The 17676-nt window shown below is 32.5% G+C and overlaps 1 protein-coding gene across 5 annotated transcripts in view; it reads left to right on the top strand.

Moving 5' to 3' along the window:
• The window catches only part of LOC147067240 (facilitated trehalose transporter Tret1-like), a 39486-nt gene extending 24030 nt beyond the window's left edge, over positions 1–15456 (top strand). For all 5 annotated transcript variants that reach the window (XM_085953844.1, XM_085953839.1, XM_085953840.1 and 2 more), the window contains exons 3-8: positions 6942–7097; positions 8075–8277; positions 9411–9597; positions 11397–11788; positions 13272–13383; positions 14099–15456. In XM_085953844.1, coding sequence (XP_085809970.1) covers positions 6942–7097; positions 8075–8277; positions 9411–9597; positions 11397–11788; positions 13272–13383; positions 14099–14397 — 1349 coding nt within the window. In that variant the 3' untranslated portion in view covers positions 14398–15456. The remainder of the gene's footprint in view (positions 1–6941; positions 7098–8074; positions 8278–9410; positions 9598–11396; positions 11789–13271; positions 13384–14098) is intronic.
• Positions 15457–17676: the final 2220 nt, after the last annotated feature.

Raw genomic sequence — 17676 nt, forward strand, 5'->3', positions numbered from 1 at the left:
ATATTTACGAGACTTGTAGTAGAATTTTGTTTTTTCTTCGTTTGGAACTTTACTAAGAGCTTCATTATGTTTGGCACCGTAAACAGCAGGCATCAGGGGTAACATACATCCACCTTTTAAAGACACAGTGGTAGAGCTACTAAGAACCCAATTCTATGTATGTATGTATGTAAGACATGTATCTATAGTCTAAACCAGCGGTTCCCAACCTGTGGTACGCGAAAAATAATCAGTAATGGCGGACATAAAAAGTAAAAAAAATCAGTCATAAAAATAACATACTATTGTATTTTTTCATTTAAAAAATAATTTTACCCAGTATAAAGGATGCCGTTGAATTTATGATTGATCAAAAATATATCCTCTTTCAAACAATACGGTATGGAGAAGAATTCATGATATGTCCGAGGATATCGAGGAGACAGTGGTAGAGAGAATAAAAAAAAGAAAAACCCGAAAACAAAGATAATAATTGGATTTCAAACCCCTTATATGCAGAAAATTTAGAAAAAGCTTCATCCTTATCAATAAAAGATAAAGAAAATTTAATAGACTTATTAAGTGACAAAACTTTACAAGTAACATTCGAACGAAACAATCTAATTAACTTTTGGTTAAACATCGATAAACAATATGAAGAACTTTATGAAAAAGCTCTAAAATTCTTATTACCGTTCACTAGTACGGAATTAGTAGAAAGAGCTTTTTCTTCATATTATGTTTTTTTTTTAAATAAGTATCGAAACAAATTGGACGCAGGTGTAGATTTAAGGTTATATCTCACATCTTTTGAACCAAAATTCAAAAAATTATGTTCTTCGAAACAAGCATAAGGATCTCATTAAATTTATTTTGCTTATATTATTGTGCTTATATTTTCGTAAAATTTGTTTAAAAATTAAACTTATAACTTGATAACAATGTATTATAATCTTAAGCAACACTTTCATAACTATTATTTTCGATAATAAATAGAAAATTTCGGTAATAAAATATTTTTAAATACAATTTCATTAATATTATTATATTTAAAACAAAAATTTCGCCTGCGGTGTTGCTGTCAATTTGTAAAAATGAAAGAGTGAATTGCCTCATTTTCATCAGAAGAATTTTTACATTTACCGTGTTTAATTAATTTTATATACATATATTTTCTATTAATATCGGTAATTTTTGGGAAAAAATTGCCTGCGGCGCATTTAATTTTTTTTATACAAATAATTTAATTTAATTCTATGTAATTTTTTTTTAATAAAAATTAGTTAAAAAAACTTCTTTAAATGTCCTGGTTTTGAATTTCGACAAGAAATGGGCTATGGCACCTTTTATTAAAAAAAAAATGTGATATGTAATGTTCAAATGTCTCATTTTTATCAGAAAAAATAAAACTTTTGGTATTTTTTGTAAACTTAAATAAAAATAAAACTTATAAGTTCTGGGAAATATAGTCACCCTATAAAATTTAAAATGCAAATAGAATAACAAATTTCTCGAAATCCAATCATTTTTACGAAGTGGTACAACTAAGCGTGATGTACTACCAAGTGGTACGCGAGCCAGAAAAGGTTGGGAAACGCTGGTCTAAACGGTAGACCTAAGCCACTGCAGATGTACCCTGTGTGCTCATAACATGCGTACCTATATAAGTGGAGATTAAATCCATCTACTTTATGTCAGTACTGGTAAATGCAAACCGCCAAGCATCTAGAGCGGAGGACTCTGCTGTTCACCAAGCCTCTAAAATAGTGCTGTTGACAATTTGATTTTGCGTTACTGTGCTTTTGTTAATATATCTCGATTCTCGATGCCGTCGTCGACAACCTGACGCCATTACAAATGAATGAATAAATGAATTCAGTATTTCAATGATGAACATATTAATTAGTCGGTAACTAAATGCGTATTTTCCACGTGAGTTACTATCATTAAACATGTAGTATTTTTAATTTACTAATAATATAAAATAACATCTTTATTCATAATATTTTTTCAAATATTCGAAGGACTTACGTCGTTTTGCATAATAATAAAAGGGTGTATATTTGTCACTCTCGCGCGTTGCTATCTCCGCATACTATCCAGCTGAGCAGAAAGAAGCTGGTCAATGGGCGCCTATCATTCCTATACAAATTACGAAAATTCTTTTTATAACGTTATCACCGAGGTTGGTATGTTTTAAAAGCGTCGAGTAGGCTTGAATAGTTTAGAAATTTTGTTGAAAATGGATAGACGCCACTGCCTAATTTAAAAAAAATATGCACTTAAGGGGGGACATGCTCAGCGTAGGTCAAAATGGAGCTTTTGTTCTATTTTCAAAGCATGATCCCGGACATTCCTTAAACGTTGTAGATAATCTATTTATATAATTTTGAAGCTTTATTATCCTTTATATTTATTTTAAACATTTGATGACTGCATAAAGTATTTTTATTACATAAAATAGTATTCTTTTAAACCTTTTAAACTTCAAAAAATGGGCAAGATTAACACATTTGAAGATAATTCTAAAGATACTCATTTTAAGCTATGTCTTTGACTATTCAAGTGTGATAAACATCCTACGAATAATGATTGCTTTATAATAATTATTGACCTAAGAATAAGGTACTTAGTGTTTTTTTGAAATACGCAATTTCTTTTGGCATTCCCCAGTGGTTAAGCTATAACATACGGCCGTAGCCATAAATTGACAAACTGTAAAATTATGTTAACGCGCGTGTTTGAACATGTACCGTTTAAAAAAAAATCGGTTAGGTAAAGCTCCATTTTGACCCACGCTGAGCACGTCCGCCCTTAGTAGGTACTTAATTATTTGTGGGGATTAATACATTCTCGTAATTAAATAATCTCATTATACGTTTTCTACCTTGTCTTTGGTATTAGTATCTTTAAGTGAAAAAAATCCCCAAATATGTTTGTAAAGAATAAATCAACAAGAAACATGTAGTACCTACATAGCTTATTCACTTGGCTATTTTGTCGGTGACGACATCTGGTCATCACAACTTCCCGTTATTAATCAATTATTTATATTAACTGTATAATTGACCAAACGCTAGGATTGTCCAGCTTATTTGGTAAATATGAATACTGTACGTCGCAATCGCGTAAACACCATAGAATTTACTTCCATCTTTGTGTGATAACTGACAGATATAGATATTAAATATTTGCAATGAAAAATATAAAGGTACGTTAAAATATAACAACATCGGTACATTACCTATTTCCATAGATATCAGCCCTTCTTTTAAGGGGAGTTTAGTGACTAGCGAGATCTCGTGACGTAATTATAAAACATTCAATTTAATATTAAGCCTTTGAAAAATAATATTATGAAATCTTTAATAATTAATCTTTTTTTTTTTTTTTTCAAAAGTAAACTTAACAAATAAAATGTATATACCTAAATACACATATAAAATGTGAGTTTGTTGAAAGGTTTCGGATTATTATTAGAAGAGATTTAAAAATAATTCATAGATTTAATATCTACGTTTTTTAGTTAAAATAACGATTTTAATGTTGGATTAAAAATATAAGTATGTATCATTATTCTTTTTATTGTTTTTACATACATATTGAACAAATAAAACACTTTTAATTGTAAATGTGCAGTTAATAGCATAATTGGGTCACTAGACGTCCCTATCATACTAAAGTATCACTTCTCTACCTTAAAATTTTATCAAGCATTTTACTAACCTTTTCTGAAAATTAATTTTCCTTCATTTCATCTATTCAACCTTCTCGTATGGATAATATTACTTCGATCTTCATTTATGGTCAACTCTATGATCTAATCCGGTGATTCCCAAGATGTTTTTGGATCGGTAACCCATACCAACGTGCACATATTTTGAGTGTATAATATTATATTTTGATAGTGTAGTGTTAAGGCTATACCTCAGCTGAGGCATGGTCTAAAAAAATTGTGACTAGGCGATGCGCGGATTGCGAGTCGCGGGTGCAAATAACGCAAGCCGAATGAAATACAATTTGTCATATAAGTCCAACATGCGTCCTTTTTATGTTATGTTTATTATTTTTTTTTTTTTTTAATAATAGTATATTCATTGACATGTTTTCTTTTTCAAGTACATGCGGAACGTTTTTTAGTCATCTTTACACGATTTAAGAATATATTCATGCGACTTCACAAACGAAATCAACGTGCGAACAGGTCGCTGTACCTCTCCAAATTGCAACGCGGCCAAAATTTCGTTCCACATAGTGTTGAAAATTATTTGCCGTGTTACTTATGTACGCTCTTAATACTATTTTTTACAACATTATTCAATAATAATCATAACCTGAATATCCAACCATGGCAATCTTTTAGAATATCTACTTCATAGTTATTAAATAGGTAACGTTCAAATCTTTATTTTATTGTTTGGTGCAACATTGAACATTTTTTCGCAAACTTTTACAAATTCTTGCGGAATCTGCTCTTCACTGATCAGTGATCTAATAAATATTTTTTTTCACTGGAATACTTTGATTGAATTCCGCATAATGGTTCAGATATAAATCAATAGAAATCTATAAGGATAAAAACATAATTCTTTTAAACGCGTGTACCTTGAAACAACTAAACAACTACAAAATAATATCTAAGACAAACTCCCGGCATTATGCATAAGGTACACAATAAGTTTGATTAACCATATTGTCCACAGCAGCTTTGATAATGTAGTTGATATTCTCTGGAAAAATCGAATAACGTAAAAGAACCCCGACTCCCTGGAGTCTGTAGGGAAGGATACCATGGGTTTTTCTTTACCAATGGCCCACAGAGCTGCAAACTGCGGGAAAGAATGGCAGAGGATTTTTGTCAGTAACGGAGCAGTTCCTGTCAGACTTACTTACTTACTTACAGAAATACTCACGATACTCAGTAATGGGGATAATGACCACTAATAATATAAATGGTGGAGGGTTTTTTTATTTTCTTATTCATATCACTAATACATGTGATATTAACATAATATATTTGAGTGGAACATCCTATGAAGAATTTTCGCGGCGTCTGGCTAACGAGATATAACTCGGAACTCAAGAATTATCTAACATTGAGCGAGTCATGCGGCGTGCCGCAAGAATAAAGGATACGCCGCCTAATAAAAAAAAATCGGTGTGTGTACTTATGTACGCGCGTTAAAAGTTATACTTCTTTGGCGTAATAAAACGAAAACAAAACTTGTGATAACCTAGATTCTTCAACTAGCTGTTAATTATCTTGTTAAATTAAACACTCAAGAAAGAGGACCGCTTATTGGAACGCCATTGGTTTATTTCTATACACTTTAACTTATATTACTAAATTATATAATTATTTATCGTTGTTTTTATTTTTAAGTAACAACTGCCACTGTGACGTTTAATAGTTTGTTTACGTAAGGAATTGCAAATGGCCGACAATAATTAATTCGGTGCCTAAGCAACGGAACAATTCTAAACTATAATATTATACTGTATAATCGTCAATATTGGAGTATCATACTGTGGCGTAAAGGTAGTTCGTTCGGCTGATAACCGAACAATCGGTGGTTCGAATCCAATCGAGTGCGTTTATTTTTGTGTGAAATAAATTATGTGTTACATGTCACACGCCAAAAATACACTCTGATCTGCTTTTCTAAACGTGCCTAAAGAAGTATAACTTCAAAAATACAACACACTTAAGGTAGAAACATGGTCTTCAAAACTGGAGATTACAGCTCAGGATAGGCAGGTGTGGAGTGATATCTTGGAAGCGACCAAGATATACCTACACATTATTGTATAGCCAATGGTTATGGATAGTTTTGTGAATAATAATAAAAAATCACAGAGAAAAAACATAAATTCACATTTTTTACAATATAACGAAAGTATTGCATATATACGAATAAAATGCTGTTATAATTAATTCATTTAATTAGTGTGATAATTTTATCACATATCATACGTATTTGGTGTGTCCTTACATTGTTATCAATAATATTAATTATACTCACGATAATACTACGTAGATAGTTTTTTTATAAAATATGTAATATGCTTTAATTTCCAATAAATATTATTATTTGTTCGTAATACTATTATGTACACACTACGAATATTAAATATATGAGGTCAATAGTAATTAAAGTATTAGATTGGTCTTATCTTATCACCCCTTCCCGAATCAAACCGTTTTTGACTGGACATTTAGTGAGTGGTATTAATCCCGTTTCATTATAAAATAAGTATGATAACTATATTTTGTCATGGAAAAAATAAAGGACATCTAAAAAAATCCTGATAAAAAACAAAGAGAACAATGAAATGTGCATATATATATATAAAATAATGAAAATGTTAGCCAACAAAAAACAAGGTGTGTAAAAAGTAGCCTTTAATAAATTAAAAGACAATAATTAATGAATGCACATTTTATAACAATATTTTTGGTTTCAAGTTTATATTATTATTTTATTTTTCTTTTGAATAATAATTTTAAGTACCTACCTACATATTTTTTTATTAATTAAAATACTCTCTCTCTTGGTCCTTTCCTCATGACTGAGAATCGTGACCCTTATGAAATTCAGCCATCTTTTAAGCGACCAAGAGTCAAGACTCTTCGCCCCTCTCGGTACTATGACCTCTTAGCGTAGAGTGAATGGTGCCCCCATTAAGCTCTTTCACTCGGTCGCTCCAGTCTTCATCTGCTTTGGCTTCTCTGGAGGCTACGCAAAACCACCAGTCACTCCAGGTTATCCGTTCCGCGCCGAATAATATGTCCAAAAATCTGCAGACGGCGTCTCAAACATAATTTCCAGAGCCGTTCCTTTATCTCTTATGTATCTTAATTAAAATAAGTATATAAGAATATATTCTTTTAGTAGAATGTTTTGAGATTTTGTCATGAAAAAAATTCTAACGAATTTGTTATTTAAATTGTTTATCTGCAGCGAACCTTGGTATCCTAGCGCTTGGCATGTGCATGGGCTGGACTTCTCCGACGCTTCCAAAATTGACCAGTGGTATTGGATCTCCCCTCGACAGAAAAATCACTCCTGATGAGGAATCATGGGTTGGGTCACTTATTACTCTTGGTGCTGCAGTGGGTAAGATTTTTGATTTTGATATTTATATAAATCATATAAGTATGTTTAAGATACATCGTATAGTAATTTCAATTTAATATATTATCTTAATTATTTTTCATTGAACTGGAGTTTACGTGGTAGAACTCCATTATAATATCGATATATAACTCAAATAAAGTTTATTGTTAATACTACGTTATTTGAGTTAGATACCACTCTTGATAGCCGTCTCGTACTATAAACCCATCGATAGAACGATGGAAAAGATAACTAATCTTTTAAAGGTCAAACTGTACGAATCACAAAAAGAGCGGTAGTACTGGACAATTAACCTATCTAATCATACATTGCACACAATGGTTTTAATATCCTAACTGTTTTTATTTATTTTTATTATTATTTATTTCACAACATAGATTTACTTCAATATTTTTTTTTGTTTAATAATATAATGCATTAAGTGTCCCAGCTCTCGGCTAATCTGTTAACCGAGTTTTGGCTATTACAACACAGAATGTAAATGATATTTTTCACTAATTTCTTTTATTGTGTAAACTGTCAACTCATGGTGGAAATGCATTGTATCATTAATTTAATTTAATAAAATGCAAATTTTTATAGTACTTTTTCCACTTTTAATAAATAAATCTGGACTGATTTCGTCCGCCTCAGTTATACAATAAATAATGTAGAATCTATAAAGTTATGTTAAATCAATAAGACTATCCCGAACATTATAGGATACAATAACTATAGGATTTCCTGTTTATGCATTTTTTTAGATTTCTCATTCAAATGTAGGATTTTAAATTTTTTATGATATTAAAAGAATGAATATTTAAAAATAAATGATTTTGTATTCGATTAAGTACAAAAAATGCATTTTATTAAATTAAATTAATAAGATTTTTCACATTGGAATTTAAATGTTTTATGGAGATACCTATAACAAGTATATTAAAAAAACTCAATAAATAATGTTATATCATTTCTAGGGCCACTATACAGTGGCATAGCGGCCGACAAGTTTGGCAGAAAGTATACGATCCTGGCTGGTGGAGTTCCCCTCATTGTTGGGTGGATTTTAGTAGCCTCCGCAACTTCTGTTGAGCAGTTATACGTGGCCAGAATAGTCTGGGGACTCTCTGTTGGACAACTCTTCACTTGTGTGCCTATGTACGTGGGAGAAATAGCCGAGGTAATCAGAATGGTTGAATTGATCTAAATTATTTAATGCCATTGCCATATCAGGGACATAGAGTGTGACATTTCTCGAATTATAGGGATAGCGTGCATTTGGTGTAAATATACACGACAATTGCTGAGATTCGATATAATCAGAATATATTCTGAAATTGATTTAAAAATTATATATCCACGTTCTAGAAAGCATTAACATAACATAACATAAATTAGCATAACGTTTTTTGCATCCGTTGTACATTAAAAAAACACGTAGCCGGTATTGAATACACAGCGATGATATTTTTTTCTTCACGAATGTTATCTACATTTAGATCAGAATCGTCACAGTAGCAAAACCACCTCACGCAACACTGCTACCTCAATGCAAAAGAATAAAACAATCTAAAATTACTCGTCATTATTTTTTTAAATTTATAAAGTTATAATACGAGCATGAAACTTGGCGGTACGTATATAATATATTATTATGTACACAAACCTCAAACCCCGTTAAATTAAAAGAATTCCCGTTAAATCAGAGTATCGTGGGACTCTTTATGAGGATCGAGTATCGTAGTAAATCTCTTCTGGCTCGTCTTTTATTATCGTCAACTATCATTTGAGGCTGTTCGTTTCAAAGTCGTTAACCTCCGTATTCCGCCATTTAGAGATAATCACCAAAAACCGTCAAAATAGTTTAGGATTATTAAAATATTAGTCAATAATTTAAAAAAAAAAAGCGAATACAGAGTACAAACTACATACAGAATCAGAATCAAAAATATTTAAAAAAAAAAATGGAGGTAATCGATTTTGCTACTAATAGCTTAATTTGACATAATACTATTATATTCTTTAAATAAGGGATTGGGATGTTTTAACTGTCAACTTAATTTATATATATATTTTTTAATAACAACAAACTTTCGTCTATGTATAAAATAATAAAATTATCACTTTTTAACGATCTACGTTTTATTGATAACTTGAACTATTAAATAATTAGCAATGACAAGAGCATGATTTTTGTCATTTCCCCAGTGATTATTATTTTATTTCATATATATTTTTTTAACTATTTCTGTTTGATATAATTTTGGAATAACTAATAATAATTTATTCACGCACACCGTTATTTCATTACAGAGCGACGTGCGAGGTGCTTTGGGATCCTTCTTACAGATGTTCATCGTGGTTGGCTTCCTTTTAACTTACGTGGTGGGTCCTTTCGTCTCATACTTGGCGCTGAGCATCTTTTCCATCGTGCCTGGTGCTCTTTTCATGATCGCCTTTTTCTTCATGCCCGACTCCCCCAGCTATCTCATATCGAAAGGTAAGCAAAATTACAAAACAAAAGTCTTTTCCATTAATTTGATTATGTGACCGATGTCTTGTCTCGTAAATTGTACGTACTCGAAGTATTAATTTTTATTTTGAATTTCCTTAACCACTAACCTAATACAGTTACTTATTTTAATGGATTCAATACCTAATAATATATACCTACCTACATAGGGTGGGCCGGGGCATTCCATGTCACTTTCAACGTAGATAAATCCATATTCAACGTTTTACCGGTCATGTGAGGAGCGTTCGAAAGCGGGCAGCGGTCCGAATGCATCAGGAGACGTTATCAAGTAGTTTTCCCGTACGTCACACCCATGGCCCCCACATCCTGAAGTGGTCCTCCAGGCTAGGATATTTGGCGGGCCCCTTACTTATTGCCAAAGATAAAGGCAGTGTGTAGTAGGAATAGCGTTTTCGAAATGGTGTTCGCGGTAAAATTAATCTGTAGGTATATTTAGTGTTTTTTTTTGTATATTTTAATACATCCATTTGAATTATGGAGTTACCGAGTATCGGATACGCAATTAAAATTTGTATCGTATAACCACATAATTTTAAATAATAACATTATTGCAGACTGAGCAGACTTTTTTTTTTACTATTAAAGAGAATTTGTGATGTGTGTTTATATCACTTGTCTGGTCGACTCGCCACGCCGGGCCCTTCCTGAGCTCGGGCCCCCCGGCTAGGAGCCCTGTCAACCCCCCCCTTTGTGGGGGCCATGGTCACACCAATGAGTCATGCGAGATCGGTCACCATTTTAGTGTTCTACCCTCAGACTAGCCGCGTTTTGACAGTAACGTGTAGTTTTCAAGATTTAGAAGCGGTCGGTAAATAATAACCCGTCGCGTTTTACCCGCTCGTGTAGAAGGGCTGGGCCCTACTTTCCGGGAAGTCATACTGCAGGTACAAAGCCGTGCTATCATATGGCGCACCGGGGCCGACGAAAAATAGTCAGTCGATCTTCGGACCTCGCCATATAACTAGACAAATCACTTGGTTTTAATAATAAATTATACTTGTGTATTACGCTGAAATCTTTTTTTTATTCAAGATTTTTCCATAAAATTTAGCACAATTGTCTAAAAAGGTTCACCGCCCCTGCTCTATATAGTCGCCTATGTTTTCTAATCGTCTAGTCCCAAATCAACACGAAGTCTACCTCCTCTACGTGCATATACATAACTAGCGTTATAATACGATTAGCTTTAAACGGCTGGTGATATTAGCCGCCTCTGTGAAACCACCCTCGTTGGTCCAGTTGATAGAGCAATATCAAAAATATATTATTATAATTCGTATAAATACATAGCCGTGGATCGCGGTTTCAAACCTACAGCTGATTGAAACATGCATGACATTTTTTTTTCAATGTATATTTGATACAATGTATGGTTCGAATGGGTTGGACGTATAGATAACAACCTATTCCTAGAACGAATTCTGTTCATGATACTCGTAACATGGTAATTTAGTTTTTTCTTTACTGTGAATCGTTTTCATGCTTATCGATGTTTCATTAAGACCGTGGGTACGATTTTCATTGGGTTTCTTATGGTCAATCTGACTTTCAAATCCGTTACAAGATTCATAGGTCAAAGGAGCCACACAATGTGATAACACAAAGAAAATCATCAAAATATTCGTAGATATTCAGAATATATTATAACATCAAACACATTTTCCCACTCTCTTTACTACTCCGAGTTTCCTCGTCTTAATTTGACCTTAACTTCAAGTTATTGAAGTACGGCGAAGTATATAAACCATTTCATTCCATTTTAGGCCGTACTGAAGATGCTATCGAATCATTGATGAAACTCCGTGGTAAATCTGCGAACGGCGTCCGGCAAGAGCTCCAAGAACTTCAATTAGCCGCCAATCAAAATAATCAAAAAGCATCCATCAGCGATCTCTGGACGTCCAAGGGAAACTTTAAGGCCCTCTACTTATCGTGCGGCCTGGTTGCTTTGCAGCAACTGTCTGGCATTAACGTGGTCCTCTTCTACATGCAGACTATCTTCGACAAGGCGGATACTGGTCTGCCTGCTTATCAATCGACGATCATCATCGGTGTGGTGCAGGTTCTGGCTAGCTCCGTTACACCTCTGGTCGTAGACAGACTGGGCAGACGAATGCTGTTAATTATTTCTGCACTGGGAATGACAATCGCTCTGGTATGGTTTGATTTAACTATTATAGATTTTGCAAAACAAAAAAAAACCTTTACCGAGCAGTAGTATAATATTACAGAGGTAAAAAGTTTTGTCTTATAAAAACACAATAAATAAAGAATCTATGCAGGTACAATTAGTATTTTTCGCGCTTGATACTATTTTAGCAAAAAAGATTTATCACAATATAATATAACAATATTATACGTTAGTATTTTGTATACCACATATCTCTTTATTGAAGATGGTTAGTTACGGAACGCCACTGGACTGTATGTAGTAGTGGCGGATTATTCCTCAAGTACAAAAATCTCTCTCATCTAGGCCTCAGTTTACGAAGGTTTCGAATCCCTCCTAAAGTTAATGGAATCATTATTTTTTATGCAATACTGAATATACACAAGATTTAGAAATGTTAGATTCTTATTAATAAAAACACATAATTTTGAAAAACCTCACAAACACAGAAACCTATTAGACGAAATTCTAAAAAAAGTTGGACGTAGTAGGATTCAACTCATATCTTTCACTGTTTAGATGAGTACCCTTACTATGTCGATACTACTCTGATAATTCTAATAAATACAATATCTGAGGTGGTTCAAATTCCACGAGTCAAAAATCATAACCCGTTTAAACATTATTCTTGATTAAACTTTATTAAACTTGATCTAGTAGGTATATTATGTTGCTGAATGGTCATACTAAAATTATCGATACGCAACTTAAGCCCGGTCGTACATTGAAAATCGTCTCGACTGGGATATGGTCATAAACCAAAATCGGGCGTAATGTTGCAACTGTATTACGTGCGTACAAGCGAAGACATGCCGGGATGAAACGAATGAAAAATTATGCTTCTGCACATGTGTCGATAGGGCATGTTGGTATTATACCTGTTTATACTCGGTGTCGAGTGAAAATTGTTGCTTGCAATACCAACAATTTTTTCAATCTAAAATGTCGCATTCAAACAGTATGCGGAGGTACATTAATTACTTACAATTTTGTTTTATTAATACTATCGACCGAATTGTGGAATACTAAACTAACTTAAATCAATTAGAATTTACATTTGTTTTGTGAATACCGAAAAAATCACATTGACATATTCGACGTGTTACAGTCGCAACAAATTTAAATGTGCGACCCGGCTAACGCAGACATGCGTGTTTTAGTGGCACCATTTCCCCTAAGCCTATGGGTGCCTGTGCTGCCAAGGATATTTCTACGAACGTTATAGCAATATTTTTCTAACATGTATGTTTCTGAGATTTTTTTTAAATTATGTGCGGCCCTGAAGTCTTTAATTTAATTATGTGAACATTTTCTCAAAACTAATTCACCTCGGGGTCCCCATACTCACTATGACATAGATAGAGCCTAAGTCTAGAATTGGTAGGGTAGGTACGTTAATAAGTATATAATAATAATATTACAGCTGGCTGTCTGCCATATTTAAATAATAAAACTATATTAATTGCAGATTTTGCTCGGCCTTTTCTTCCTCTTGGACGCATCGGGAAGTTCAGCTGTCCAATCACTCACATGGCTTCCAGTCTTATCACTCGTCATCTTCATGTGCGTCTACTGTGTTGGTAAGTAATCAGGAATTAGCAGAAACTTACTATTTATGCAGAAGACGTAAATTGTTACACTTTTGATAAAAGAATAATTATTAAAACAGAGTATAATATAAGATTCGGTTAAAAAAGTTTTTAATAAAAGCTTTCTGGCGAAATACAGATAGGTCACCATTAAGTTAGTCTAACTAAAACCTTTTAATAAAGATGAAATTAACACACGGTTCCGTTGCATAAACGTTGCTTAATGTCACAATAAGAGATAATAATTACAGTATGACTGTGCATTTGGGCGATATAACATAAAATATACGTATATGAATTAAGACATAATATGCGTACTTAAAAAGCTCCTTCTGGCGTTATTTTTATTTGAGGAGGTTATATTATATACCTACGTTTAAGGTACCAATTATTATATTATAATAAATCATTAGGAAAACAAAATTGTAGCATTTGATTTGTATAGTAAATATACTTTTCTATATTACTTGGGAAGTTGATGTTTTTATATAATTATAATACCCACCATTTTAAAAAAATATATTAAATGTGTAGACATTCACTATTATTTCAGATTTATAAAAATATTATATAAAAATAAGGCGCATGAAATATTTGAAATTCATTTTACTATTGGATTAGAAAAAATTGAAAGTATGTTTCATTTGGTTTTTATTTATTGAATTAGTAATGTACACCTACCTAATAATTTTTTCTTAATTTTTAGGATTCGGACCTTTGCCATGGGCTGTGATGGGAGAGCTATTTGAACCAAGTGTAAAATCCGTTGCTTCAACAGTAGCAACCACAGTCTGCTGGATCATTGGCTTCATCTTGACAAAATATTTCAGCGCCCTCCAGGAGGCGATCGGCATCCATTACGCGTTTTGGATCTTTGGCATGTTCACGCTGTCTGGTTTCTTCTTCGTCTACTTCCTACTGCCCGAAACCAAGGGCAAGAGTTTGCAGGAGATTCAAAATATTCTCAACAACAGGCAGCAAACAGAAACGCCGCAGAAGGCATAATATGATTTGGTGTTAACACCCAATGGTCCCTCAAATACAAAACACATAGAACAAATTGACTACTTAAAAAATATATATATTATAATTTCTTTTAATGATTGTCGCAATAACTACAGCTTTGTTTTAAATATTTTTTCCATTGAGCTAGTCGAGCCGGGTTGCTGTTTTTATGATGTTGTCAACTTGTGTGTGTATAGTCTCTTATGCCATGAATTATCTGACAAAATAAAGAACTGGGTTTTATGATACTCAATAATATTAATTTATTGAAATAGCATATTGATTGTAATAGCTAACAAATTAAATTAATTATATTACCCTTAGGACATATAAATTCGCATTTTCTGAAACAACTTAAATAAATATGTATTACAACTGTTTGTTTAGGTAAAAAATGACTATTTTGTTGATTTTCGATCACCAATCAAACAAAATAAGCCAATTTTATTATGCAGCTAGAATCATTGCATTCCATAAATCAATCAATTATTTATGTACTAAGTATGTTCTAAGTTTATATTGGGTAGGAACCTTCTTCAAAATTATAACGGGGAATAATAACTGTAAAACATTAGAAATATGTTTTTGTTACACTGAATTTAACAATATTACCTGTTGTCTGCTGACAATGATGTGGTTTTACAGAAAATTAACTAAAAGTAAACTATTTCCCAGTTATAATTAATTGTAAAGTCTTTCTCACGAAATTCAGTCTTACCCAATATCTTCGATAAATTTAATACACTATTTTTATATAAATTATCTACTGTAGTTTGTGGCACCTAGATTTTTTAATAAGTAGCTAATTATCGTATTAATAATTTATTTCCCTTATTATTTATGAGTTTATAATATATTTTTAAGTATTAATAATAAATGTATATGCGACTATATTATACTAGTTACGAACACGTTTTGATGTAAATAGTTAAGTACGCTGTGTTCATGCAATGACATATTATTATCATACATATAATTATTAATATGTCAATGCGTTCAAGTAATTTTAATCATTGTATTTCTGTGATGTTCTTATTCATGTATTAGATAGATTCTACAAACTATAATAAACAATTTAAAATATAATGAGGGCTATTAAATCATTACCTTATCTAATTGTGTTAAGAAAATAGTGGCGTAATAAGGGGTGTTCTATTGGTGCAGCCGTTCCGGGCGCAGCTAAGACCGGGGCGCAGAAGTGGAGTTTCGTTAAGCGTGCTAGAATAAAAATTCACAGAAAATTTCATCCTAAAATGACTAAATTACAAAACTTCTTACAATTATCATGAAAAATCGCCTGTTGCTTAAATTTGTTTGGTACATCGCTGCTTAAAATCAATATTGGGATAAGTCTAAAATTCTAGTTTCGAGATAATTGAACTTTAATGTTCGTTTCATAGAAATATCATATATTATGTTTTGTTTCATTCTGTGGTTTATAATATATGACAACGGTAAGATTGTTTTGTCTCATATTATAAACAGTAGGTTATTTCAGTTACCCCACTCTTACTTTGAAGTAACAGGACATTTTTTAGTAAATGCAACTTTGATATTTTTCTTTTAATTGGGGTAAGTATTCCTTTTTTTTAAAATCAGTGATTCATTATAGGTATAACTCTCAGCAATCGATTGGCTTACCTTTCTCATAATCGACTTTTTTCATTTTATCTGTGTTGCTTTAGGGTAGCGACATAGTTATTATCTAAAATGTGTTTATGTACACAAAAGATTACGTTATCGATTGCATAGTATTTCGTCTGGTCAATTATGTGTAATTTTATTCACCGTTTTTCCTTCATACCTAGATACTTATATGAAGAGCTTTATGGTTTTATACTGTCAAAAAAATCTAGGATATTCAATTTTCAACAATTAACAACAAGAAGAGAATTTTGTTAATGGTAACCGGACACCATCGAACTTAGTGATTATAGGTTGTTAGTAAATGTGCATAGATACCTACAGCGCTCGAAATGGAAAAATTTACGAACCGGAGCGGTCGACAGTTTTCTGAAGATATTCACATAGTTATCAAATTGTATGTATTTTTTATAAAAAAATAGTGTATTAGATTTTCTATTATATGGCCTTATCTAGCTCATTCGGTCAAATTATTTTTTCCACGAGAAGGAGCGATAATTTTACCGATTTCACGAACAGGAACGGCGCTCCGTCGCGCTCCGGTCCACTTCGAGCCCTGGATACCTACAAGTTTTGTATAAGTTTTGTATTATCTAAGGGAAGCCTTTTTCGGTACTAACTCGAGCGCTAAAATATCTTGATATGCCCCTGAAACCCACTATAGTGAGATAGTTTGTGGGTGCGAATACTCAGATGGGCCGATCATGTTGTTAGCTCTCCATAAAGTATGTGAAGGAACCTCGGTGGGACGCAGAGATGGGAACTGCTAGAATTCGCATTAGCTACAACTTGGTCATAAAGCGAATCTTTTTTTAAACCATGAAGTAATTCAAAGATTAAAGTAACGAATTCGAATTAATTAATCAATTAGTAATCAATGAATTTGGTTATCAATAATGAATGTCACCGCCTACTACACACTGTTTATTTTATTTCTACCGAAGCGTTTAAAATTTGCACGATAAGGTTATAGTTACTGCACAGAAATGATTTATTACAATATATAATATTAAGAGCTTTGGAGCAAAGATAATAAATAATATGTTGAAATAACTATCTCACCAAATATTATGCCTCCGGCGTTAATATTCTTTGGGTCTAAAATAACTTGTAAAAATAGTAAGAGATGATTTTTTTGTATAGTACCTACTTACTTAAATATTACTTTGAATTGTTATATCACGGCGAATTACTTTACATCTATATTTTATAATATTCCTATTGGATCTTAATATAATGTCGACCAGGTGGAGGTTCCTCGAGTTTCAATAAAACGTCCCATAGGTTCCACCAAACAAAAGTAGTTAGAAATCACTGATCTAGAGAATTGTAAAAAGAAGTGATATTTACATCTAGGGAAAACTACGTAAGCGTGTAGTATTTCTGACTATTGTTCTGATACCTCCACGTTTCTACGTGTATGGAGGACCCCTTTAGGGTAAAGTACAAGCAAAGCTATGGATGGCACATTCATGTTTCTTATAGTCCGCTAAGTCAAATGTCCGTCTATCGCCGCTCGATCGAATAAAATGCTCTGTATTTATTAACTAAAAATGTACAAATTACCAGATGGGTGAGATAAAGGTTGGTCACGCGAGATTAGTATGATTGAGACTCGAAGGAAATAATTTTAGT

Source organism: Rhyacophila brunnea, unplaced genomic scaffold (genome assembly GCF_057557595.1).
Source record: "Rhyacophila brunnea isolate RB1 unplaced genomic scaffold, BYU_Rbru_1.0 scaffold_4, whole genome shotgun sequence".
Classification (NCBI taxonomy): domain Eukaryota; kingdom Metazoa; phylum Arthropoda; class Insecta; order Trichoptera; family Rhyacophilidae; genus Rhyacophila; species Rhyacophila brunnea.